Here is a 25,599-nt window from a genome sequence, read left to right as displayed (position 1 = left end):
AAACTAATATGTGGTTTCAAATAAATTTTTTATAATTTCAGGAAAGCTTTTAGTATTTGGTCAGTTTCCTTGATTTGGTTTTCTTTGTCAGGGATTTCTAATAACCATATTTTAAATCTTCTTTGCCTGTATTCACGATTTTGCCTATCTCTTGAATGAATACTTTTTATCACTTCATTTATTTTTTATCTTGAAAATTTTCCTCTTTTTCATATTCTATTTCTCTTAAAACATCAGCTATTGTATTCCCTTCCTCTTGTGTTCATTCTAATTTAGATTTCATTACTTTTATAATCTTGTTTTCTTCCCTGAGTTCTTTTATTCCATACCTGAGTTTTTCCAATTCTGATTTCTGTTGTTCTTTCATATCTTATACTATTTTATTAATGCTTCTCACTCATTTTGAAATACTGTTATGTTTTAATCCTTTTTTTGGCATGATTTTCTGGCATGCTTTTGCTATCTGTAAGGATGTGATTCTGTTCCTTATTCTTTTTTTTTTCTTATAATAACTTTGTATGGGAGTTGACCTAGATACATATCTGTTGCTCATTTTTATGTGAAATTAGTTTTCAAAAACTCTTAGAAAGAGAAGTGGCTAAGGGTAGCTTCTCCAAATGCACAGAACTCCTTCTTCCATTGTTTTTGTGTAGTGTTAAAAAGTAAGTAAATAAACACATGGCTGCTTTCATTTTGAAATTTTCTGATTCTGTCCCTCTGCACACTTTTACCTGGATTTTCTCTTTACTTTGCTTCTATCCAACTCAGTTTTGATTCCAAACCCACTAGTTTCCCCTCAGTGTGGACCCTGTCCTGGAAGGGAGGTCTGGTAGATCATTTCTAGAATTTGTAAATGCCTGACCACTCAAATCCCTTGAGTCCTTTGCACTCATCTGCTACTGCAGTGGGCAAAACCCCTCCCAGTTTCAGCTGATGTTCTTCATTGGCCCACCATACTTTGTCATCAATACCTGTGGGCTATTGTGGAGATTCTGCTATTCATCCCTTTGCTTTCCTTTACTTTCTCCCACACTGATGTTGATAACCCTTAAGTCTCATGATTGTGAGTGGTTTATCGTTGCCTTAATTGTATTCTGGGGCTCGTGGAGATATCTAGTTTTGTTGTAAGTATCGTCCATGGCGTTTTGGTTTTCCTATCTAGAAGTTCTATTTTATTTTATTTTTTTTTGTAGAGATTCAGTTAAATTCCAAAACTCTGCTGCCTCCACCATCATCTTTCCAGAATCCTCCCTTGTGGGGACTGTAGTTTCACATCAATGTTTACTGTATATACAACTCTGCAACTTCTGCTTTTCACTCACTATTATGTTTTTGAGATCTATATGTGTCAAGACATATATAGACTTAGGTCAAGCCTCTTAATTATTCTATAGTCCTTCACCATATAAATGTCCCATATTTTATTTATCCATCCCCATTTTTATTGGACATTCAAAATCTATTACAAATCTTACTTTATATTTTCACATCTTTGAATTAGAGAAAGAAGAATGTTATTACCATTTTATAAAAAGGAAGAAAAATTAAAAAGTCATAATCATCATTAAGACTTGTTTTGATTGTTGTCATTTCTGTGTAGTAGACCACACTGACAGATATCACCATTTTTACCTTGAGTTTGATTTTCTCTTTTTAAGCAAAGTTGTGTTGTTCAAAGATGAAAGGCTGAGTAAAAATCTTATTTCTCAGATGATCCTGTCCCAATGTACCAGCAAAATAGAAAACAACATGAACCAAGATTGCTGGTGTTCAAGGTTCCACTTTGGTTCCTTTTGACTCATAATAGAAAATTTTAGTCTGCTGAGGTAAAATGAGAGGTTGAAAAGTCAGATGCTGGTAAAACAGAAGCTAGCACTTTGCCAAGGGAAGGAAAGTTGGTATTTCAGTTTTTCAGTGGAGGGTTACCTTTTAATTGGAGGAATTTCAAAGGATTAATAAGGCTATTTGGAGTTATTTTCATTTTATTAATTAATATTCACCTCTAGATAGAAATAAAGTTCTCAGTTCGGATTAAAGGCTCTTTCACCTGACAGACATAAGGGCAGGCTTGGCGTTACTGTTTCCATTTTGTGGATAAGAAAGAATGCACAGAAAGGTCACGTGAATTGTATAGGGTGACAAAGATAGTCTGACCCTTAGCTAAAGATTTCTCCTTCTAGAAAACATAATAGGCCTGGTCCACAGTGACTGCCTGCACCCAGTATTACCTTCTGTCTGGTGAGAATGGAAGAGAGGGGAAGTCAAAATATGCACAGCAACACACAGTTATTATTTTAAAAATTATTTTTAAGTAGTACTGCTTTTATCTCCACAGCTAAACAAGTATATAAAACATAACCTTAGCAGAGAAACCATGCAAGCAACATTCTTGAGAATAATCACTCAGTAAATCATGCGGGCCTTTCTGATGCCTGGGAAGACAATTTTTTCGAATTGTGCAAAGTATTTCTGACCTTCAGTTTCACCCACTGGATTTGCCTCTGGCTCTCACTAGTAAACACCTTGGAAGGACCTCAGAATTGTTAATGGAAAAATGATTAATGGAATCATTCTCACCAGGGGTCAGTAGACTCATATGCCCTCGGATTCTTGCTAGAATTTCAGTTTCTTGGGTCACCTGTGCAGAAATCTTGTCTCCATGGAGTATGATAGCTAAAAACTCATGTCGTCTTAAAATGAGGAAGGCAGCTCTCCTCACATTCTGTAGGTTCTGAAAATCTACATGCAGCCCAGAACACGTAGCTACAAAACTATCTCAGTGGTCTGTTCACCTCACTGTTCTGCAAATTTCTAATGAGTAGTTAGTGTGTACCTGCCATACCTGAGGTAGAGGCATCAAATAAAATGTCCTAGGTACGTTGAAATGCATACTACAGATAGTTTGGGCTTTTGGGGTAGAAGACTTTAATCTCTTACTGAACCACTGTGCTCTTGGGCAGCCTTATCTCTCTAAACCTCAAAGTTCCTTCCCATAGAATGAGGGTAAAAATAACCACCCCCTCAAAAGTTTCTTATGAGAAATGAAGCGATGATAAACATAAAAGTGACTTACAACTTGGGATGTTCTAGGTTTTATTTACACCCACATATGTGGATACACCTATTGTTCCTTTTTTAACCTTCCTTTGCCCTTGGGAATGGCCATCCTTTTTTTTCCCCTATGCTGTTCCAAGTGCTTTTGATTCTGTAGAAATTAAATGCTCTTGTACTTTCCTGGTCATGGGCAAGGTTTAACTGTATACATTTTACATCAGATAGGTTACTAGCACGCTGTCAGTACCAGTCTTTTCTTCAGTTGTAGCAGTAACAGGTTACCATCGGACCATGGCTGACTGGGCCCTGTCTGGCTTTTTCTAGAGACTTTGCCTCTCTCGTCTCTGCACCCTTCTGTGTTGATCTAGAGTTTAGCTCTCAGAGGCCCATCTCTTGTCCCACATTAGCCATCTCTGCAGGAGCCTCTCATTCTTAACCATCACAGAATCTGTTTGAGAAAACTGATTGTTCAGATGGCCCTGCACAGAGGGTGAGGAGAACATTGCTGCCACTCACTTCAACTTGAGCAGAATAATATTCTATAAGAAATACACACACACACATGGAAACACCTCTTATTTTACCAGAAAAAAGAAAAATGTTCTCTGCCTTTCAGGCAGCACTGCAAGTATATCAAAGAACACCCTGGTGTCGATCTTTAAATTGCTCTGCTCTCGGCTAAACTAGTTTTACATTAACGATACTGGAAACTCATTTCCAAAGTGCTTTGCAAGTTCACGTAATTTTGAATGTCAGTTACATAATCCTCCAAGCTTCCAAGACAGTGAAGGGAACTGAACTGAATCCTACTCCTACATTTTTCAGATGAGGAAACTGAAACCCAGAAGGGGAAGCAACCTGACCAAGGTCAGAAGCCAGTTAGCCGGTGATGAAACCCTGGTGTCTGAGACTTGGGACATCAGAGCTTTTTTGACACCCCTAAAGAGACGCATCCAAGGGGTGCTGTTTTTATTTTATGACAGTTGCATTGATATTTAATTCACATGCCATACAACTCACTCATTTAAAGTGTATAATTCAGTGGTTTTTAGTATAGTCACAGAGTTTTGCATCCATCGACACCATTAATTTTAGAACATTTTCACTATACCAAAAAGGACCTCCATGCCCCTTAGCTGTCACCTCCCAAACATCCATTCTCCCCAGCACTAAGCAAGCACTAATCGACTTTATGCCTCTGTGAATTTGCCTATTCTAGGCATTTCATGAAAATGGAATCGTAGAAATATGTTTCTTTCACTTAGCATAATGTATTTAACTTCATCCATGTTGTAGCATGTATCAAAAAGTCATTACTTTTTTTTAATGGTGTGTTAATTTCTGCTTTATAACAAAGTGAATCAGTTATACATATACATATGTTCCCATATCCCCTCCCTCTTGCGTCTCCCTCCCACCCTCCCTATCCCACCCCTCTAGGTGGTTACAAAGCACCGAGCTGATCTCCCTGTGCTATGCGGCTGCTTCCCACTAGCTATCTACCTTATGTTTGGTAGTGTATATATGTCCATGCCTCTCTTTCGCTTTGTCACAGCTTACCCTTCCCCTTTCCCATATCCTCAAGTCCATTCTCAAGTAGGTATGTGTCTTTATTCCTGTCTTACCCCTAGGTACTTCATGACATATTTTTCTTCTTAAATTCCATATATATGTGTTAGCATATGGTATTTGTCTTTCTCTTTCTGACTTACTTCACTCTGTATGACAGACTCTAGGTCTATCCACCTCATTACAAATAGCTCAATTTCGTTTCTTTTTATGGCCAAGTAATATTCCATTGTATATATGTGCCACATCTTCTTTATCCATTCATCCAATGATGGACACTTAGGATGTTTCCATCTCCGGGCTATTGTAAATGGGGCTGCAATGAACAATTTGGTACATGACTCTTTTTGAATTATGGTTTTCTCAGGGTATATGCCCAGTAGTGGGATTGCTGGGTCATATGGTAGTTCTATTTGTAGTTTTTTAAGGAACCTCCATACTGTTCTCCATAGTGGTTGTACCAATTCACATTCAACCAACAGTGCAAGAGTGTTCCCTTTTTTCCACAGCCTCTCCAGCATTTATTGTTTCTAGATTTTTTGATGATGGCCATTCTGACTGGTGTGAGATGATATCTCATTGTTGTTTTGATTTGCATTTCTCCAATGATTAATGATGTTGAGCATTCTTTCACGTGTTTGTTGGTAGTCTGTATATCTTCTTCGGAGAAATGTCTATTTAGGTCTTCTGCCCATTTTTGGATTGGGTTGTTTGTTTTTTTGTTATTGAGCTGCATGAGCTGCTTATAAATTTTGGAGATTAATCCTTTGTCAGTTGCTTCATTTGAAAATGTTTTCTCCCATTCTGAGGGCTGTCTTTTGGTCTTGTTTATGGTTTCCTTTGCTGTGCAAAAGCTTTGAAGTTTCATTAGGTCCCATGTGTTTATTTTTGTCTTTATTTCCATTTCTCTAGGAGGTGGGTCAAAAAGGATCTTGCTGTGATTTATGTCATAGAGTGTTCTGCCTATGTTTTCCTCTAAGAGTTTGATAGTTTCTGGCCTTACATTTAGGTCTTTAATCCATTTTGAGCTTATTTTTGTGTATGGTGTTAGGGAGTGATCTAATCTCATAGTTTTACATGTCCCTGTCCAGTTTTCCCAGGACCACTTATTGAAGAGGCTGTCCTTTCTCCACTGTACATTCCTGCCTCCTTTATCAAAGATAAGGTGACCATATGTGCGTGGGTTTATCCCTGGGCTTTCTATACTGTTCCATTGATCTATCTTTCTGTTTTTGTGCCAGTACCATACTGTCTTGATTACTGGAGATTTCTAGGATAGTCTGAAGTCAGGGAGCCTGATTCCTCCATCTCCATTTTTCGTTCTCAAGATTGCTTTGGCTATTCCGGGTCTTTTGTGTTTCCATATAAATTGTGAAATTTTTGTACTAGTTCTGTGAAAAATGTCATTGGTAGTTTGATAGGGATTGCATTGAATCTGTAGATTGATTTGGGTAGTAGAGTCATTTTCACAATGTTGATTCTTCCAATCCAAGAACATGGTATATCTCTCCATCTATTTGTATCATCTTTAATTTCTTTCATCAGTGTCTTATAATTTTCTGCATACAGGTCTTTTGTCTCCTTAGGTAGGTTTATTCCTAGATATTTCATTCTTTTTGTTGCAGTGGTAAAGGGGAGTGTTTTCTTGATTTCACTTTCAGATTTTTCATCATTAGTGTATAGGAATGCCAGAGATTTCTGTGCATTAAGTTTGTATCCTGCTACTTTACCAAATTCATTGATTAGCTCTAGTAGTTTTCTGGTAGCATCTTTAGGATTCTCTATGTATGGTATCATGTCATCTGCAAACAGTGACAGCTTTACTTCTTCTTTTCTGATTTGGATTCCTTTTATTTCCTTTTCTTCTCTGATGGCTGTGGCTAAAACTTCCAAAACTATGTTGAATAAGAGTGGTGAGAGTGGGCAACCTTGTCTTGTTCCTGATCTCAGTGGAAATGCTTTTAGTTTTTCACCATTGAGGACGATGTTGGCTGTGGGTTTGTCATATATGGCTTTTATTATGTTGAGGAAAGTTCCCTCTATGCCTACTTTCTGCAGGGTTTTTATCATAAATGGGTGTTGAATTTTGTTGAAAGCTTTCTCTGCATCAATTGAGATGATCATATGGTTTTTCTCCTTCAATTTGTTAATATGGTGTATCACATTGATTGATTTGCATATATTGAAGAATCCTTGCATTCCTGGGATAAACCCCACTTGATCATGGTGTATGATCCTTTTAATATGCTGTTGGATTCTGTTTGCTAGTATTTTGTTGAGGATTTTTGCATCTATGTTCGTCAGTGATATTGGCCTGTGGTTTTCTTTCTTTGTGACATCCTTGTCTGGTTTTGGTGTCAAGGTGATGGTGGCCTCGTAGAATGAGTTTGGGAGTGTTCCTCCCTCTGCTATATTTTGGAAGAGTTTGAGAAGGATAGGTGTTAGCTCTTCTCTAAATGTTTGATAGAATTTGCCTGTGAAGCCATCTGGTCCTGGGCTTTTGTTTGTTGGAAGATTTTTAGGCACAGTTTCGATTTCAGTGCTTGTGATTGGTCTGTTCATATTTTCTATTTCTTCCTGATTCAGTCTTGGCAGGTTGTGCTTTTCTAAGAATTTGTCCATTTCTTCCAGGTTGTCCATTTTATTGGCATAGAGTTGCTTGTACTAATCTCTCATGATCTTTTGTATTTCTGCAGTGTCAGTTGTTACTTCTCCTTTTTCATTTCTAATTCTATTGATTTGAGTCTTCTCCCTTTTTTTCTTGATGAGTCTGGCTAATGGTTTATCAATTTTGTTTATCTTCTCAAAGAACCAGCTTTTAGTGTTAGTGATCTTTGCTATCATTTCCTTCATTTGTTTTTCATGTATTTCTGATCTGATTTTTTGATTTCCCTCTTTCTGCTAACTTTGGAGTGTTTTTGTTCTTCTTTCTCTAATTGCTTTAGGTGCAAGGTCAGGTTGTCTATTCAAGATGTTTCCTGTTTCTTAAGGTGGGATTGTATTGCTATAAACTTCCCTCTTAGAACTGCTTTTGCTGCATCCCATAGGTTTTGGGTTGTCATGTCTCCATTGTCATTTGTTTCTAGGTTTTTTTATATCCTCTTTGATTTCTTCAGTGATCGCTTAGTTATTAAGTAGTGTATTGTTTAGCCTCCATGTGTTTGTATTCTTTACAGGTCTTTTCCTGTAATTGATATCTAGTCTCATAGCGTTGTGGTCGGAAAAGATACTTGATACAATTTCAATTTTCTTAAATTTACCAAGGCTTGATTTGTGACCCAAGATATGATGTATCCTGGAGAATGTTCCATGAGCACTTGAGAAAAATGTGTATTCTGTTGTTTTTGGATGGAATGTCCTATAAATATCAATTAAGTCCATCTTGTTTAATGTATCATTTAAAGCTTGTGTTTCCTTATTTATTTTCATTTTGGATGATCTGTCCATTGGTGAAAGTGGGGTGTTAAAGTCCCCTACTATGAATGTGTTACTGTCAATTTCCCCTTTTATGGCTGTTAGTATTTGCCTTATGTATTGAGGTGCTCCTATGTTGGGTGCATAAATATTTACAATTGTTGTATCTTCTTCTTGGATCGATCCCTTGATCATTATGTAGTGTCCTTCTTTGTTTCTTCTAGTAGTCTTTATTTTAAAGTCTATTTTGTCTGATATGAGAATTGCTACTCCAGCTTTCTTTTGGTTTCCATTTGCATGGAATACCTTTTTCCATCCCCTTACTTTCAGTCTGTATGTGTCTCTAGGTCTGAGGTGGGTCTCTTGTAGACAGCATATATATGGGTCTTGTTTTTGTATCCATTTAGCCAATCTGTGTCTTTTGGTGGGAGCATTTAGTCCATTTACATTTAAGGTAATTATCGATATGTATGTCCTACTCCCATTTTCTTAATTGCTTGGGTTCATTATTGTAGGTCTTTTCCTTCTGTTGTGTTTCTTGCCTAGACAAGTTCCTTTAGCATTTGTTGTAAAGCTGGTTTGGTAGTGCTAAACTCTCTCAGCTTTTGCTTGTCTGTAAACGTTTTAATTTCGCCATCAAATCTGAATGAGATCCTTGCTGGGTAGAGTAATCTTGGTTGCAGGTTTTTCTCCTTCATCACTTTAAATATATCCTGCCAGTCCCTTCTGGCTTGCAGAGTTTCTGCTGAAAGATCAGCTGTGAACCTTATGGGGATTCCCTTGTGTATTATTTGTTGTTTTTCCCTTGCTGCTTTTAATATGTTTTCTTTGTATTTAATTTTTGACAGTTTGATTAATATGTGTCTTGGCGTATTTCTCATTGGAGTCATCCTGTATGGGACTCTCTGTGCCTCCTGGACTTGATTAACTATTTCCTTACCCATATTAGGGAAGTTTTCAACTATAATCTCTTCAAATATTTTCTCAGCCCCTTTCTTTTTCTCTTCTTCTTCTGGAACCCCTATAATTGGAATGTTGGTGCGTTTAATGTTGTCCCAGAGGTCTCTGAGACTGTTCTCAGTTCTTTTCATTCTTTTTTCTTTCTTTTGATCTGCAGTATTTATTTCCACTATTTTATCTTCCACGTCACTTATCCGTTCTTCTGCCTCAGTTATTCTGCTATTGATCCCATCTAGAGTACTTTTAATTTCATTTATTGTGTTGTTCATCGTTGCTTGTTTCATCTTTACTTCTTCTAGGTCCTTGTTAACTGTTTCTTGCATTTTGTCTATTCTATTTCCAAGATTTTGGATTATCTTTACTATCATTATTCTGAAATCTTTTTCAGGTAGACTGCCTATTTCCTCTTCATTTGTTAGGTCTGGTGGGTTTTTATCTTGCTCCTTCACCTGCTGTGTGTTTTTCTGTCTTCTCATTTTGCTTATCCTACTGTGTTTGGGGTCTCCTTTTTGCAGGCTGCAGGTTTGTAGTTCCCGTTGTTTTTGGTGTCTGTCCTCAGTGGCTAAGGTTGGTTCAGTGGGTTGTGTAGGCTTCCTGGTGGAGAGGACTAGTGCCTGTGTTCTGGTGGATGAGGCTGGATCTTGTCTTTCTGGTGGGCAGGTTCACGTCTGGTGGTGTGTTTTGGGGTGTTTGTGGACTTTTTATGATTTTAGGCAGCCTCTCTGCTAATGGGTGGGGTTGTGTTCCCGTCTTGCTAGTTGTTTGGCATAGGGTGTCCAGCACTGTAGCTTGCTGGTCGTTGAGTGAAGCTGGGTGTTGGTGTTGAGATGGAGATCTCTGGGAGATTTTCGCCGTTTCATATTATGTGGAGCTGGGAGGTCTCTTGTGGACCAGTGTCCTGAAGTTGCCTCTCCCACCTCAGAGGCACAGCACTGACTCCTGGCTGTAGCACCAAGAACCTTTCATCCACAGGGCTCCTCAATTTGGGATGATTCGTTGTCTATTCATGTATTCCACAGATGCAGGGTACATCAAGTTGATTGTGGAGCTTTAATCCGCTGCTTCTGAGGCTGCTGGGAGAGATTTCCCTTTCTCTTCTTTGTTCTCACAGCTCCCGGGTCTCAGCTTTGGATTTGGCCCCGCCTTTGAGTGTAGGTCGCCGGAGGGCGTGTGATCTTCGCTCAGACAGGACGGAGTTAAAGGAGCAGCCGCTTAGGGGACTCTGGCTCACTCAGGCCGCGGGGAGGGAGGGGCACAGAGGGCGGGGCGAGCCTGCGGCGTCAGAGGCCGGCGTGACGTCGCACCAGCCCGAGGCGCAACGTGCGTTCTCCTGAGGAAGCCGTCACTGGATTCCCGGACCCCAGCAGTGGCGGGCAGCACAGCCTCCCCGGGAGGGGGGCGCGGACAGTGACCTGTTCTCACACACAGGCCTCTTGGCGGCGGCAGCAGCAGCCCCAGCGTCCCCCGCCCGTCTCTGGGGTCCGCGCTTTTAGCCGCGGCTCGCGCCCATCTCTGTGGCTCCTTTAAGCAGCGCTCTTAATCCCCTCTCCTCGCGCACCAGGAAACAAAGAGGGAAGAAAAAGTCTCTTGCCTCTTAGGCAGGTCCAGACTTTTCCCTGGACTCCCTCCCGGCTAGCTGTGGCGCATTAGCCCCTTCAGACTGTGTTCACGCCGCCAACCCCAGTCCTCTCCCTGCGCTCCGACCGAAGCCCGAGCCTCAGCTCCCAGCCCCGCCTGCCCTGGCGGGCGAGCAGACAAGCCTCTCGGGCTGGTGAGTGCTGGTCGGCACCGATCCTCTGTGCGGGAATCTCTCCGCTTTGCCCTACCCAGGTACGTGGGGAGTTTCTTGCCTTTTGGGAGGTCTGAGGTCTTCTGCCAGCGTTCAGTAGGTGTTCTGTAGGAGTTGTTCCACGTGTAGATGTATTTCTGGTGTATCTGTGGGGAGGAAGGTGATCTCCGAGTCTTACTCTTCCGCCATCTTCCCGGGAAGTTAGTCATTACTCTTTATAGTTGAATAATATTTTGTTGTGTGTAGATAGCCCATTCTGTTCATCCACTCAGTAGTTAATGGCCATTTGGGTTGAGGTATTTCCACTTCTTTGCTATTTTATATAATTCCTCTATGAACATTCATGTATAAGTTTTTGTGTGAGTATATAAATATTTGAATTCTTTTGGGCCTAGGAATGGGCTTATTGGCTCATATAGTAACTCAATATTTAACCACTTGTGGAACTGTCAGACTGTTTACCAAAGTTGCTGTACCGTTTTATACACCCACCAGCAGAATATGAGGATTCTAATTTCTCCACATCCTCATCAATACTTGTTATCATCCTTCATTTTTTTTGAATAAAAGTAGCCACCTCTTTTTTTTTAATAAATTTATTTATTTTTGGCTGAGTTGGATCTTAATTGCTGCACACGAGTTTTCTCTAGTTGTGGTGAGCGGGGGCTACTCTTTGTTGTTGTGCGTGGGCTTCTCATTGCAGCGGCTTCTCTTGTCACATAGCACGGGCTCTAGGCACACGGGCTTCAGTAGTTGTGGCACATGGGCTCAGTAGGTGTGGCTCACGGGCTTTGTTGCTCCACGGCATGTGGGATCTTCCCAGACCAGGGCTCGAACCTGTGTCCCCTGCATTGGCAGGTGGATTCTCAACCACTGCCCCCCCCCCAGGGAAACCCTTATCTGTCATTTTTATTCTCACATATCATCGAGGGTTTCAAGTGGTATCTCACTGTGGTTTTTATTTACATTTCCTGTAACAGCTGATGATGTTGACCATCTTTTCATGTGCTTATTGGCTATTTGTATAACTTCTTTGGAGAATATCTCTTCAGATGATTTTTGAAAACGTTTGGTACAATTCACCAGTGAAGCTATCTGGTCCTGGGCTTTTCTTTATGGGACATTTTTGATTACTAATTTAATCTCTTGTTGTATGTCTATTAAGATTGTATATTTATTCTTCAGTCAGTTTTGGTAGTTTGCCTTTCATTTGCTGCCATGCAGATGTCATAGTATTTCCTTATCATTGTTTTTATTTCTGTAAGGTCAATACTAATGTGAGATTAGTTTTAAGTTCCTACTTCAAAAGCATAATGTGTTTGAAGTCTCATGCTTTATTGCAAAAAAAAGTCCCATGAAACTATCTATTTTAATATAAAAGTAATATTTACATTATTTGCCACTGAGTAAAATTGAAGTACCAGAGAGTTTTCCCATATTTATCCTGAATAGTGCCTATTCTCTAAGCAACTGGTAGCCCAGTTTGAGGTAAGTATGACAAGAAAAATTTTTCTCAGGGAGGGTTTCCCATCTGTCCCCAGGACAGTCCATCCGTCCTAACCATGCAAAAGCCCTCCATAGAATTACCAGGGTTCCACAGTCGGCTGACAAACTGGAGAAAGAGGTCCAGAGATTTAACAGGTTTCCTTGTCCAAACAGACCAATCCATAAAGCCTTCCTGTATTTTCATAACAGGGAAGCAGGAGAAGGAGGTTGTCTAGGCCGTGGGTTTGCGTGTGTGTGTGTGTGTGTGTGTGTGTGTGTTCTCTGGTGTAGACGGCAATGCAGAGACATCTGTGACAGTTAGTATCCTTTTATGTCTGGAATACCAACAGCAAAAATTAAATAGCCAAAGTAAAGTCTTTTTTCCCCAAATGAGCATCAGAGAAGAATATTTTTAACAAAACAATATTTCAGATTATTTACTTTAAAGCAAGTCCTGTTTCTGTCATCAACAAATGAGACCCTTACCAACATTCAGACATTCCCTGCTGTACAAAAGAAAATGAGACTCCAGAATTTAACTGTATTTTTATCAAAAATCAGTGGTCTTTAACATCTACAGTAAACAAAGTGCCATTTACATAAACCTGAGGTGGAAATGATATTTTCATGGGTATATTAACTGTAACATTTCTCCCAAACCTTTACAATTAATCACTTGAATTAATAATAAATTAAGCACTTAGCTTCAGTTCCTAGTAAAGATCATTATTAACTCGTGTGTTAAATTCATCATAATGAAAAATAATTTATTTCCCCTGATTTTTCTTAGAAAAACTGTTCTTGAAGACCACCTGCTATTTAGTGGTAGACGTATTTGGACCAGACATCATAAAACTGTGAGTATGCCAGCACATTAATCTGATTTGGTTGCTGGGACATGATGGGAGGGGAAGCAGGAAAACGGGGAGGTAGCTGGCTCCATTTCCAGTTGGATGTACTTTTTGTAAAAGGGCGTAATATCTATCCAGTTCTTGTTAATAGTGGAAAATTCAAACCTGACTCAGATCCTTTGTGATCCTAGGCAAAGGCTCCCTTTGAATTACAGTGTGGCAACCTGGCTCAGTTTCTCTCCAAGAGGATTTCAGAAGGCATTTCACCAATAATGCCAACAAATGACAAGATCCTAGTGGCTGGACATGGGAATTTGACCCTTTCTCCTGAGCTTGCCCTACACTCCCTCCTGGGTTCTCAGGCCACGTGCTTCTCAGGTTCTTTCCTTCTCTCTTCCCACCTGCTGGTTTCCTGGCCTTCTCTCCAGCCCCACCCCTCAAGGTCCTGTGTGTGCACCATTATCATTACCTGTCTGCTTCCTTTCTTTCTTTTCTCTTTTTTGAGCTCAGAGCACTGGATCAGATAAATCATATTCCTGTTCATGGCACTTTCTCATCAAGGATTCATACATGGCTTTCTTGTATTTCTTATTTAGTTATTTACCTAGTTACTTTGAATACTGTAATTAGCTTCCAAATTACCACCCAAGGCAAATTCTAGGTCCTTGACAATAACTTACCCTGACCACGCTGCCCTTCTCTTCCTTCTCAAGCTTTTCTCCACCCGAGTAATAAATCCCATGTTTATCTTCCTCTTGTTTCCTTTTTCGATAGTCTTTATATATATATATGTATATTTTTATTAATATGATAAATTATAATCATAAAAATAATATATGCTAATACAACAAATAATTATTAATATATTTCATTTATATATTCCTTTAAAGCGTATTTTAAAATTCTGGTTATTTCTTTACTTTATGAAGAGAGTATCACATTGTTCATAATCTTTGGGGACTTACCACTTAAATTTGTATGTCTAAGATTCATCCATAGATTTGTGTCACTGCTGTAGTTCATGCACTCTGACTGCACACAATATTCCATTGTGTCTCTACAAGAGTCTATTTCTTCACTCTCCCATTGACAGGTGTTTGGGTTGTTTTCTGGTTTTGCACTGTTCACATGTGGCACTTGTGAACAGTGCTACTGTGAACATTATTACATGGTTCCTATTTTATATGCCTAATATTAGCCTCAGAGCAGAGTGGCTCAGAGAAGCTAACCCCACAGAAGGGTAGCCTGCAGTTACAGAATTCTAAAGACAAAAGGAGCTTAAAATGATACAGACCCAAGGGATGATCAGTGTTCCATCGTGCTGTGCACCTGCCTCTATTTATATTGCCCTCCCTCTACTGTGGTCAATGATTTTTCACGGGCCCTGGACTGGGAGTTTTTGGAAGGCAGGGACCCCTTCTTCTTAGCTCATATCTCTATTACTGCCATTGCCTCCTAATAGGACCCCAGCCCTGCAGGATTGCCCATTGCCTTGCAAGTCCATAATCCACATTCTAGCTGGCTAGATAGCTTTTTAATGCAAAACTAATTATGGCAATCTCCAACATAAAATTTTCACACCCTTTGCAGGATTCCTTAGCCCCCTACACAAAGCTCTTTATGAACTGACCCCTGAGGACATTTTCACACTCATCCCTGGCTGCTCCACAGCACACCATGCTCCAAACCACTTGTAATTCTCCCCACACATCAGAAGGTTTTTGCCTCAGGACCTTTGCGTGAGCTGTTCACTCAGCTTGGCACATCCAAAACCTGTACCCCAAACAAATCTTACTTCTTTGGACCTCAGCTCCAGGGTCACTTCCTCTGGAAGCTTTCCTGACCCTCCCTAGGCTAAGATACATACCCCCAACACACACACACACACACACACACACACATTCTTCCTATCCTATGCAAACCCCTAGCACTTGCAAACAGCACTTATCATGTCTGTTTGTACTTTAATTCTCCATTTACTTTTTTGAGTTGCTAACTAGATTGAAAGACTTCTGAGAACTAAGACTACATTTATTCATCTTAAGCAAAATACTGAATATGTGGAAGGAAGGAAGGGAGGGAGGGAGGGAGAGGAAGCAGGGGGCTTTGTATCTCCAGGGCTTGGTGCAATACTTGAGCATAGAAAGCCTTTAGTAAACATTTGTTAAATTGATTCTTTATAAAAATAAAATTATCACTACAGATGAACCAAAGAAAAGAAAACAATTTAGCCTATTCAGTGATTCTGTTTACACACTTAGTCTGAGCCAGGTGTTCTGGGGGAAACATCAGCTTGGCCAGAGAGGTTTTCCTGGGCCTAGATCAGGGAACCGGAGAAGTAAGTGGAAAACAGTCATAGAAGCCAAAGAGGGCAGTGCACACAGATATGCAAAAGGGATGTCAGAGATTAGCTACCAAGTGTGCTGGGAGTAATAGGGAAGTGGTCTGGGTTCACTGGGAAACCCAATGCTCTTCTGTAGCTGGCTAGAGGGCGCTGAGTGCAAGAGCCAGTTAAGCATGGGATCAAAGAGAGGACAGACAGACACTGTACTAGATAACTGCAGGTGTGGACTGTACAAGAGACAGTCCCCACCTCAAATAACTATAAGTGGACACAGGGTGTTGAGAAAAAATGGGCCTGGCAAGCCACTGAAAGAGGCTGAATAGGTGGTGGGGAGGGGAAGAAAGTTTTTCCTTTGAGAGTCATAAGTGACTAATTCTCATTAGTATGGGGGAAGCCCCTTTGAAGAAAGATAGATATAATAAATGATCCCCCTTTGTGGTTCCGTCCACTATTAGTTCTGTTTGTGTGTAATTTTCCAGGACCCATATTAGTTGTTTGCTGATAGCACTTTCTCTTCCTATGGTGGCCTCTTCTTACAGCTTATTTTAATCAATCACATGCAATTCTGGGCTGATGTAGACCCTGAACATGACAACCTTATGATTTAGTTTTACCTGAATTTCAGGCTTCCAATACTAAATGTGTTTCCTAACCCAGAGGGCATCCCTCCTCATTATTTCACAGGTCAATTCTCAATGATTCATGGACTAATTATTCAGCAATTACATTTCCTACCCACAGGCGAACCACAGGATCTTGTTAGGAAGTGGGACACCTGAGTACTTGGGCATTCATTAGCCCAAGAACCTGGGTCAGGCAGGGCGGGGCTACTTCGGGAGCAACCAAGCCTAGCCAGTGACCACGTGCTCGGTCTTCCTTGTCTTGACTTCTGTTGTGCCAGAGCTTGCCATAGCAAAGCTGATGCTGGTCTTCTGTTCATCTCACCTTGCTTCATGGTATCTATTTATGCTCTCAATCATAAAATCTTATATTCCAAACTTAGGGGTTTTCAGAAATCAGGAGAGGCCTAAACTACTAACATGTTTAGAAGAAAAATGCAAAACAGGGTTTAAAACAATTTTGGTACAACTTAAATGTAACTAACATATTTTTAAATAGCAAAAATATAAAGTACAATAATACAACTGAGCCATTGACAAGGTAATGACAAGATTTATAGAAATGATTAAATTCCTAGTACACTCTAAAGAGTGTGGTCCTGAAGTGAGATAAAAGTGTTAAGTCGTATGAGGAAGATCTTCTTTCAATGCTGTGAGTGTATCTCTGTGGCTATATATTAATGTATAAATTCTCCTTTGAAAGTGATATCAGAGGTCTAAATCTGAGAGCTTTCTTGTGTGAAAGGCTCTGTCCTTGCTCCCTGCCATAGGCTATCACTCTGCCTGTCTGTTCAAACTTAACCTTGACCGTGCTCCCTTCTTTTTTTTTTTTTTTTTTTTGCGGTACGCGGGCCTCTCACTGTTGTGGCCTCTCCCATTGCGGAGCACAGGCTCCAGACGCGCAGGCTCAGTGGCCATGGCTCACGGGCCCAGCCACTCTGCGGCATTTGGGATCTTCCTGGACCAGGGCACGAACCCGTGTCCCCTGCATGGGCAGGCAGACTCTCAACCACTGCGCCACCAGGGAAGCCCTCCCTTCTTTTGATTTATGATGATGACAATCATCAGCATTGACTTCCTTCTACCATGATCCTAATTAAACTTGTTAATTAGCTCTGCCGAATGTGTTGAAGCTTCCTCCCCACATGACTCACTCCTGTACAACTCTGTTACATGTAAACGTAGCAAAGGATATAAATTGAAATGTGACCATTTTGGTCTTATTTGCAGCTCCGGGAAAAAGAAGGCAATGTTGGATGGGAATAGTTATTAAGGGTTTGGAGATTTCCTAAGGATTTCACAAATTATGTATAGCCTAAGCCTTCTGTCCCAAGATTGATTAAGAGCACACATGCTACTTTGCCACTTCTTTGCATCTTGCACATTGTCATGGTCTTACACTTGTCTGGATGTATGAGGCTCAGCACTTTCTATTCTTGTCCAAAGGAGTGCTTCTCAATTCCAGTCTTTTGATGATAAAGCTCTGATCTTAGAGGATTGGGGAGGGAAACCACATACCCAGTTCCCCTCTTCTATTTTTCAGTTCAGAGAACACAAGTCTCACATGCTGAATGAGGGGCCCCCATCCCCACTCCCATATTCAAGTTCACTTATTGAAATTTTGCTCTGTTTGCAGGGGAAAGAGAATAGATCTTGGACACCATATGATGTGTTAGCTCTGGTGGTTCTGAATTGCCACAGATGGGATATTGGCCTTAGGTTGAAAAAAAAAAAGATTAAGCAGAGCTCTATTTATTACCCTCCTGAGTCCACAAAATACCAGATCTCCCCAAAGACAGAAGTCATCAATTAAATAAATGAACCATTAAGTTGAGAACAGATGTGTGAAAACAGCCACCATCTCCTGATTTACTGACCCTTGGTAGACATTACTTTGGTAATGGACCTTGTGTGTCACAAACTGCTTGTCCCACAGCTTAGTCACCTTTACGTTACCTTCCCCTCCACGTCCTATGAAGGAACCCTGGGGCCAAGCAGATGACTCTCATGATGAGCTCGCTTTCCTGTCTTAACTCAGATGCTCACAAAAAGCTGAAAAGCCATCTAGCCAGTCACACTGTTAGTCTCATTCAGCTGGAATGAAATTTGAAAGCCATGATCCCAGCCTATGTTTTCACATACTAGTGACCATCAAAATACTTTCTCTTAAAAAAAAAATTTTTTTTTCTCTTTTTTTAATTGAAGTATAGTTGACTTACAATATTGTCTTAGTTTCAGGGGTACAGCAAAGTGATTTGGTTATACATATATTCTTTTTTATTATTTTCCATTATAGTTTATTATAAGATATTGAATATAGTTCCCTATGCTACACAGTAAAACCTTGTTGTTTACCTGTTTTATATATGGTAGTGTGTATCTGTTAATCCCATATTCCTAATTTATCCCTCTCCCTTCCCCTTTTGTAACCATAAATTTCTTTTCTATGTCTGTGAGTCTATTTCTGTTTCGTATATAAGTCCATTTGTACTATTTTTTAGATTCCACATATAAGTGGTATCATATAACATTTGTCTTTCTCTCTCTGACTTACTTCACTTAGTATGATAAGCTCTAGGTCCATCATGTTGCAGCAAATGGCATTATTTCATTCTTTTTTATGGCATTGTTTAATTCTTTTTTATTCCATTGTGTGTGTGTGTGTGTGTATACACACACACACACATATCACATCTTTATCCATTCACCTGTTGATAGACACTTAGGTTGCTTCCATGTCTTGGCTATTCTAAATAGTGTTGCTATTAACATTGGAGTGCATGTGTCTTTTCAAATTAGAGTTTTCATCTTTTCCTGATAGATGCCCAGGAATGGCATTCCTGGATCACATCAAAATATTTAAAGATCTCTGAGATGGACTCTCTTTCTCTGATAGGCTTTTCATTAATATTGGGGCAGTTCTTTTTGCAAGAAGGTTCATGGTATAAATTAAGACTCAAGGCCCCTCCTTGCACTTTTTGCTTGGCAGTCCGAAGTTAAGATTATTTAGAGCTTTTAAAGATGTTTCAATGTTCAGCAACTATTAAAAGTGCTACTTATGCACACTAAGTGAAACCAGGATGCGTTTCTGTTTTATTTTGTTTTGTTTGCACCTTGCTTTTGTTTTACCTCTCTAAATCTCATTTTTTATTCTGCATGTCCAGGTAGAAAACTCCCTTGGAGGAGTGGACAACCCAATGGAGGGTTGCTGGAATGGTTATTGGAGAAATAAAGCAGAAACAGGAATGAAACCAGGGAGCAGACCTAATGACTTACATCCAGGCCCTGGTCACGGGGCCAAGCCTTGCCAAGCTCACTGATGCTCTCAAGGGCTGGCCCATGTGTGGGCTGTGATTGCATTCAGTCAAAAAACACAAAAAAACAGAAACAACTTAGCTTTGCTTGTGAAGTAGAAGGAAGAGGAAGAGGAGGAGGGTCAGGGAGAGAAGAATGGTGGTAGTGATTGTAGTAGCTGTAGAGATAGTCACTGTAATAGTTGGAGGGGGAGGGTGTTAGAGTAGATTTATTACAAGGGCACCTAAAGCATGTCATGGAACTTAAAGACAGGAAAATATCCAGGCTTCAGACAGAGCCAGAAACAGGACTGGGAAGCCACCAGGAACAGAGTCTCTTCCTCACTGCACACGTTGGGTTCTGCCCCCTGACCCCCATCCTACAGACTAGCTTTCCAAATGCTCTGTCCTCATGGCAGGAAATGACATTAGAGTCCCCAGTCACTATAGCTCCTGCTATTCTTGGAACAGCCCAGAATGAAGTCAGACTTTTTAATACCAATTCCAAATTTCCCTGAGAGAGAATCTGATTGGTCCTACTTGAATTGCAGTCTAATGAGGACCAATCAACTGGCGGGAGATATGAAGTATATACACAGTTGCCAGGAACCCACCCCTACAGGTGAAGGGGGACAGTTAAGTGATCTTGTGAGTTGAGAAGAAACCCCTCAAAATAGCTTCTAGAATCTATAACTGTCCTCCCAAGATTAGTCTCTAGATATTACTAGATAAACGTATGTTTCTGGAATCTTTGTTTTTGTTGTTTTGATTTGAGTTTGAGTCAGTAGTTTACTTGGAAAAGTTACTAAAAGCCCACACATGACTTGTTCATCATTTGAAGCAGCACATTATACTCATTCTTCTTGGTTTAAGAGTGTTGGGGGTGGCATGTAGAAAATGAATATGGAAGGTTTGTTTTAACCCCTTCAAACCTAGACATAAACCAAAATGTTTGAAGAGCACTATCCTTACACCATACTCAGGGGAAAAAGTCAAAGATAAATATATTTACTTTAAAAGGAAAAGAGGTGATTTGGATTACATCTAAGAAAATAATTTTAGGTGTTTAAGGCTATATCAAAGATTTTTTGCTGTAAGGCTCAGCAAACATTAAAATGTTGTTCTAGGGCTTCCCTGGTGGTGCAGTGGTTGAGAGTCTGCCTGCCAATGCAGGGGACACGGGTTCGAGCCCTGGTCTGGGAGGGTCCCACATGCCTCTGGGCAACTAAGCCCGTGTGCCACAACTGCTGAGCCCACGTGCCACAACTACTGAAGCCCATGCACCTAGAGCTCGTGCTCTGCAACAAGAGAAGCCACAGCAATGAGAAGCCCACGCACCACAACGAAGAGTAGCCCCCAATCGTCTCAACTAGAGAAAGCCTGCACGCATCAACAAAGAGCCAACACAGCCAAAAATAAATTAAATAAATAAATAAATAAATAAAAATAATGTTGTTCCCATGAAATTACACCCCTGTCCATTTTTCCTTTCTCAGTTTTATTTGCGGCTTCTCCTGAAAAGCATCACAGTGCCCATGTGAGAGGCCGGCTCACAGCTCAGTGCTGTGAGTCCTCTCTCCCCACCCCCAGGACCTTATTCTAAAAGTAGGAGAGAGCAAGTGGCAGGAAATCGTTATGATCCAGCAGCTGCATGGAACTGGGCTCAAAGGCCATACATACTAGAATTCATTCTGGGAGTTGACCTTCTTTTGAAATAGCTTTTGTTTCCTAATGCCTGCGAGCTTTTAAATATCCTTTGTTTTGCCCTATTTCCCTCCAGGCTCAGAGCGGATGTGAATGCTGATGTGGTGTGTCACACCCTGGAGTTTTGTAAACAGGACCCTGGCCAACCCTTGTGTCACCTCTATCCCCTTCCCAAGGTGAGTGCTTTTTCATTCTGAATGTCAGATTATGGTGATATGCAAGCCCTTTGGAAATCTGGTAAAGGGAGATTCAGCTTCACTGGCTCAGTGGTCTGGGGACAGGGACCGGAAAAATGACATTTTCCATTACATCGCCTGGAATAATATTCCCAAACTTCAACTTAGATCCCTCCCCCATGCCACCGAAGAATGTATTTGCTATTTATTTTAGACTGTAATCTAGAGCTGGGCTGGCAGTACATAGGAAATCTGACCAGCCAAGGTGAGAAGAAGTTAAATCCCTCTCTACCCCTTAAAAATCAAGCAAGTTACTTTTATAGAGTGACCAACTCATGCAGTTTGCCCAGGACTTTCCTGGTATAAGCACTTGGAAGTCCCACATCCTGGGAAAACTTGGGCAGTTGTTCCCCCTAGTCTAAGCTTTATTGTTCTCACCCATAAAATTGGTCTAACAAAATACCTAAAATACCTCCTTCATAGATTTGTTGGGGGAAGTAGGTGAACTAATATATATAAAATGCTTAGCACAATACCTACTGCATAAATAAATATTAATAAAAATGGTAGCTAATATAATTATTACCAATATCATTATTATTCAGAGGTAGCTCTTCAGAATACCATGTGTGCATTATATCATGTTGGACAATTATTTATTTATTTATTTATTTTAAAAATATTTATTTATGTATTTATTTTTTGGCTGCATCGGGTCTTAGTTGTGGCTCATGGGATCTTTCATTGCAGCGTGTGGGCTCTTCATTGCAGTGCATGGACTTCTCTCTAGTTGTGGCACACAGGCTCGTTAGTTGCGGTGCGAGGGCTCTCTAGTTGTGGCATGTGGGCTCCGTAGTTGCGGTGTGTGGGCTTAGTTGCCCTGCGGCATGTGGGACCTTAGTTCCCTGACCAGGGATTGAACCGGCATCCCCTTCATTACAAGACAGATTCTTAACCACTGGACCACCAGGGAGGTCCTGACAATTCTGAATTGGAATGCAGATGGAAAGAGACAAATGTGGACACAATTTCCTGCTCATGCTATGAATGAGAGTATGATATTAGATCTGGTTAGGCCTCAAAATAATGATTTTCAGAAACTTCCTATAAAATAAAATAAAACAAAATAAGTAAAATAAAAAAATAAAATAAAATTCTATGCCCCCTTTCTCAGAATTATAGTCTTTCTATATATACAACAGGCTTCTGTTTTATTTGTAATTTCCTTTTTATTCTTATTGAAATAAAGTCATTTTAACACTTTTTGGCCTAACCAATGAACATGATTTGGGTTACTGGTAATATTAAATATCATAAGGCTGTCTCCTTGAGCAGGAAGAGATGCAAATACTGGGGGTACATGTGCATTTCATGCTACCTCGATGATTGACTAAGCGCCAGTTAAATTTCCCTTAATTCTACCAGAGAAGATGTGGTCTCCACTGATTTCTAGAAGAGTTAATTTTAATTAAAAATTTTTTTCCATGTATTCAAATAGCATGCGAATATAATAATATTCACTGTTTGATAATGTACAGAAGTAACGTGTCTCTATGTACAAAGGCAAGTGATATGGGTTTTTGTGATTTCCTTAAATAACATCATTTTATATATTTTCACACTCACAGCTATACGTAGTCACAAAATGTTCAACTTTAAACTATCCCATTTAAAATGACATTCTTTATTTTTATACTATGTAGAATTTATACTCGAAATAGCATTTCCTTGTCCTCCCGTCACCACCCCCTTTTCAATTCCCAACTTGGGAACATTTCGACCATCCTTTCTGGCTGGGAGGAAGTCGGAGGATTTCATCTCAGAAATGTTCAGCTTCCACCCCAGCTGGGCGTGCTCCCTGGTCCCTCCACCCTCCTCCTCAAATCCCATTGCCAGCCTCCATCTCTACGGAGGACCCAGAAAAGAGGGACAGTTGGTGCAAATGTGGACAGCTTCATCCTCTTCTGCCTCCACAGTTTCCTTTAATAGCAATAACTGATATTTACTGAGCATTCACTGTGCTTACTCTTCATCCTGTCTAGTCCCCCAAATAGCCCCAGCGTGGAAGCACCATTATGACCCCTTTTCTAAGACTGAGGAAGCTGAGGGTTAAAAAGGTTACAGAACTTGCTGGAAGTCACTCCCCTGAGAAAGACCAGAACTGGGATTCACATCCCTGTCCTTTGCTCAGAGAGGTTGGTTGGTCTCTCAACCTTTGTGTCAGTGTTTCTTGAAAATCCCCTCGGGGTATCTCTTCACAGTAGTCAACTGAAATCCCACCACCAGAAATAACCAATATTAAAATATTGGATATTTTCCTTTTAATTTTTGCATAAATTATATTAATTTCTTTGAGAGTTATGATAATGTTATATGTACAAATTTTTATCCTACTCTTCCCCCTTAACATTACATTTTGAGTATGCATTTTTTTAAATGGTACATATCAGACCTACTTTTCATTCCCATGGCACACAAATTACACCTACAAAGCAGGTGTGAATTAGTAGTAAGGATACAGATATAATTTCCAGCCTGCCAGAGCCTTCCTCATGACCCTTCCAGTCAATAACCACCCCCAATACAGCCACTACTCTGAAATCTACCACCACAGATTAGTTCATTTATATAAAGTTCTACTCTTGAATTTCATGTAAATGGAAGAATACAGTATATTCTTCTTTGTGTCTGGTTTCTTTTGTCTGTGAGAGTCATCTGTGTTATTACAAGTAACAGTATCATTGCATGAAGTTTTCACCCAATCATCTTTTTTTTTTTTTTTTTTTTTTTGCGGTATGTGGGCCTCTCACTGTTGTGGCCTCTCCCGTTGCGGAGCACAGGCTCCGGATGCGCAGGCCCAGCGGCCATGGCTCACGGGCCCAGCCGCTCCGCGGCATATGGGATCCTCCCAGACCGGGGCACGAACCCGTATCCCCTGCATCAGCAGGCGGACTCTCAACCACTGCGCCACCAGGGAGGCCCCCAATCATCTTTTGATGTTACTCCTGCTATAGCTTCCCAACTAGTTCAACCAAATATGCTCTTGACCTCTTTCCAATAAATTTTCCATACGGATGCCAGAAATATCTTTCTATAAAATAGATATTATCTTGTGCACCCCAAAATCTTTGCCTGAAGGATGAGGAAGCCATCCCTGACTTCTTTTACACACTCTTCTTGTCAAAGCTCCTGTAGGTTCTTTCTTTGAACTTGCCTTGTCTTGAATGATATACCTGCATGATCATCTGTGAGTCTCTCCCACTAGGCTATAACCTCCAGGAGGTCAGATTCTATCTTGTTCATCTATGTATACCCAATGTCTAGGATGGTGCCTTATACATAACAAAGAAATATTTGTTGAATGAATAAATGAAGTGCCACTAGTTTCTCATTTGCATTGCTGATGGAAATTCTAATTGTCCTTACTTCATGGCCACACTAATTTTCCTGTTGCATACCTCTAATCATATTATTTCCCCCAGCCTATGACCTCCATGTTGCCTGCACAATTAAGTACACATTTTCACTTAGCATTTTAGGATTCTCAAAAAGCCTTCCTGGACCTCTACTATTATCCTTGTTTAGCTCATGCTGTAGCCCAAAAGGAGTGATTGGCTCCCCCTTGAACCCATCTCAACCTTCCCAGCCCTGCACCTTTGCACCTCTTAATCATTCCTTCTACCCAGAATGCCCTGTCAACACCAAGGCCATCCTTCTAGCTCATCTCATTGTCACCTTCTCTGTAAAATAACTCTTAATCCTCTCCACAAAATGTTAACTCTCCTCTCAACCATCAGCATGAAATACCTTTTCGAGTACTACAATGTGCCAGTACTTTTCTAAATGTTTCATGTATGTTAATCATTCAATCTTATGAAATAAGCATTGTTGTCACCCACACGTTATAGATGAGGAAAGGGAGTCACAGAGATATTAAGTTTACATAGATTTCCTTATTAGAATGTAAATATATCAGGCAGCAGCTCTGCATCTCGCCCATCTTTGTCGCCTCCATCTTGCCAGGCACATATGTGGTATGTGAGTAATGTACCAGGCACTGCACTTTACATACGTGATCTCATTTAGCAGCGCTCTTGGGGGTGTATTTATTTTGCAGATGAGGAAACTGAGACTAAAAGATAAGGAGTTTGCCTAGGTTACACAGCTAGGAAGGGGCAAGGAGAGGATTCAGCCCTGGGTCTGTTTGTCCTTAAAGCCCAAGTTCTTACCCCTGTGCTCTGTGCCTCACTGATACCCCTGGGGTATTGGTATTCTGAGTCAAACCACTGCTCCTGGGCCAGCTAGTTCCTCACAAGCAAGACTCTGCACCCTCACTGTCC

General features: G+C 40.5%; 1 protein-coding gene across 2 annotated transcripts in view; it reads left to right on the top strand.

Annotated features, from left to right (window-relative positions):
- The window catches only part of AOAH (acyloxyacyl hydrolase), a 178,366-nt gene that overhangs the window by 19,624 nt on the left and 133,143 nt on the right, over positions 1-25,599 (top strand). For both annotated transcript variants that reach the window (XM_060108349.1, XM_060108348.1), the window contains 2 exons: positions 13,062-13,128; positions 21,160-21,259. In XM_060108349.1, coding sequence (XP_059964332.1) covers positions 13,062-13,128; positions 21,160-21,259 — 167 coding nt within the window. The remainder of the gene's footprint in view (positions 1-13,061; positions 13,129-21,159; positions 21,260-25,599) is intronic.

The sequence above is a fragment of the Mesoplodon densirostris genome, chromosome 9 (assembly GCF_025265405.1).
Source record: "Mesoplodon densirostris isolate mMesDen1 chromosome 9, mMesDen1 primary haplotype, whole genome shotgun sequence".
Lineage (NCBI taxonomy): Eukaryota > Metazoa > Chordata > Mammalia > Artiodactyla > Ziphiidae > Mesoplodon > Mesoplodon densirostris.
Note: the sequence above shows the minus strand (reverse complement) of the source record. Positions and strands in the feature narration are given on the sequence as shown.